This window comes from Notothenia coriiceps, unplaced genomic scaffold (assembly GCF_000735185.1).
Source record: "Notothenia coriiceps isolate Sejong01 unplaced genomic scaffold, NC01 NC01_scaffold00005247, whole genome shotgun sequence".
Taxonomy (NCBI): Eukaryota; Metazoa; Chordata; class Actinopteri; order Perciformes; family Nototheniidae; genus Notothenia; species Notothenia coriiceps.
Window position 1 is genome coordinate 1 of NW_011337948.1, and position 2,263 is coordinate 2,263.

The 2,263-nt window shown below is 48.3% G+C and overlaps 1 protein-coding gene across 1 annotated transcript; it reads left to right on the top strand.

Annotated features, from left to right (window-relative positions):
- Positions 1-346: 346 nt before the first annotated feature.
- On the top strand, positions 347-2,084 carry adat1 (adenosine deaminase tRNA specific 1; the record flags this gene model as incomplete). Its single annotated transcript, XM_010768141.1, has 2 exons — positions 347-941; positions 1,939-2,084. Coding segments are annotated over 2 exons (741 nt in total), but the record flags the coding sequence as incomplete, so codon positions are not given.
- Positions 2,085-2,263: the final 179 nt, after the last annotated feature.

Consider the following 2,263-nt stretch of genomic DNA (forward strand, 5'->3'; position numbering starts at 1 on the left):
GAGAGGAGATGTGATGAGAGGAGATGAGAGGAGATGAGAGGAGATGAGATGAGAGGAGATGAGATGAGATGAGAGGAGAGGAGATGAGATGTGATGAGAGAAGAGGAGATGAGAGGAGATGAGATGAGAGGAGATGAGATGAGATGAGATGAGAGGAGATGTGATGAGATGAGATGTGATGAGATGAGAGGAGATGAGATGAAGCTGCATTAAACCCTGCAGGGAGGTCAGGTGTTAGAGCAGCATTAAGAGATAAAGCAAACCATAATAACTTAGCTGTTTTATTTGTAGTACATTTAAGAACTAAGTCTAGAGTATATTGATGTGAAACTGTGTATATTTCCAGGTGGTGACGCCGCCATCATCGCCATGAATGGCAGCCAGTCTCAGCCCTGCCCCCCCGTCACAACTGCACACAGCCCTGAAGAAGAGAGAGGAAGAGGAGATCTGAAAAGAAAAGATGAAGAATCAAGTGAGGTTAAAAGCATCAAGCGTCCCCGTCAGGAAGAACCGGAGACAGCGGAGACACATCTGGAGGACAGAGGAGAGAGAAGACAGTCCTTCCTCTCTAAGTCCTGTGAAGATCCACCTCAGCCTGCAGAAGACCGTGTGGAGAGGAGAAGCCCCCCCGACAGCCCAGGACTGTGTCCACAGGTCGCTGACGTCCACAGGACAGGGGCCAAGTGTGTCTCCGGGGGTCCAGCTGACCCTCTGCTCCCCGGGGAGGGCTACCACTGGACAGGGCTGCTCCGGGTGAAGCCGGGCCGGGGGGAGCCCACCCTGTCCCTGTCCTGCAGCGACAAGCTGGCCCGCTGGGGGGTGCTGGGCTTCCAGGGGGCCCTGCTGTCCCTCTACCTGCAGGAGGCTCTCTACTACAGCACCGTGGTGGTGGGGGGGGGTCCGTACAGCCAGGAGGCCATGACCAGAGCTCTGGTCACGAGGTAAGAGGAATGCTGCTGACACATTATAAAAGTCATTGTTAAAGAAATACCTTTAACGGTTGCTGGGAAACATCACTGTGAACACCATCCTCGGCTCTGGGGAAATCACTCCTGTCGTTTATTTAACTCTTCGATACGCACTAATTATGAAACACTGTTACAATCAGACTTGATTGGAAAAAAGAGATCTCAGATATTTATCTCCTTTTTCAACCAGATTAAAGTCTTGTTGACATAAAATCATCCCTGGGGTAAAATCACATGTTCTGAGCCTCAAATTGAATATATTTTCAGGATGCCGTATTTGAAGCTGCATTCATTGATTGATTCTGTCAACTTGTTGGCAGGAAACAGTTAACACTTTGAGAACAGCTGCAACTAATGACAGTCCATTGATCTGTTGATCATTTCCTTTTTTATTGATTCAATTCTAGTTTGGTCTATAAAATGTCAGAAGAAGGGAAAATAGACATTCATAAGAAGCTGGAATCAGAGAATCCAGATCTCATCGATTATCATAAGGTTAGCAACTAAGCAAGCACTTATTTTTTTAAAAGAATGACCTTCAGCTGAGAGCGGTGGAATTAGGTAATGATTCTCTGTGAGCTTACATTAGACATTTGACCCATTATTCATGTAAAACAATATATTAGTGCATCTTAAAATACCAGTGGTGCAACTTTAAATACATTCTACAGTGTTTCTACCATAGCTTAAAATCTATTCCCAAACTTTGGTCACAACTCTTCACCTCACTCTGGCCAGTCTTCATGCCAACAGCAAACACCATAAAGTGATGATGGCTGCATTCTGCCCGCTGGTTCTTTTTATGGAACAAAGGCTTCTTTTCTTCTAATGAGATACAAAACCAAACGGTCTCTAAATGAATCACACATCCTCAGTGGCTGCTCCTCCAGGAAGGAAGACATCTTATTGCCTTCAGTGTGAGGGAGCCAGCAGACTTTCTGACCATACAACTCCCCACCCCCTCCCCCAGGTGTTCCTGTGTGTCGGCCCTTCCAGCAGGGTTCTCTGTCTGCCCCCCCCAGCTGCTCCAGTCCAGCCTGGAGTTCCCCTTCAGCCAGGCCCAGACGGAGCTGCACCACCAGGCAGGACAGGGACGCATCTCCCCCTGTGGAGCAGGTGGGAGACACACACACACACACACACACACACACACACACACACACACACACACACACACACACACACACACACACACACACGCACACACACACGCGCACACACACGTGCGCACACACACACACCAGTGTTTCCCCTATATACAAATAGTGGCGGTGCAGCGCCGCTGCTGAAATATG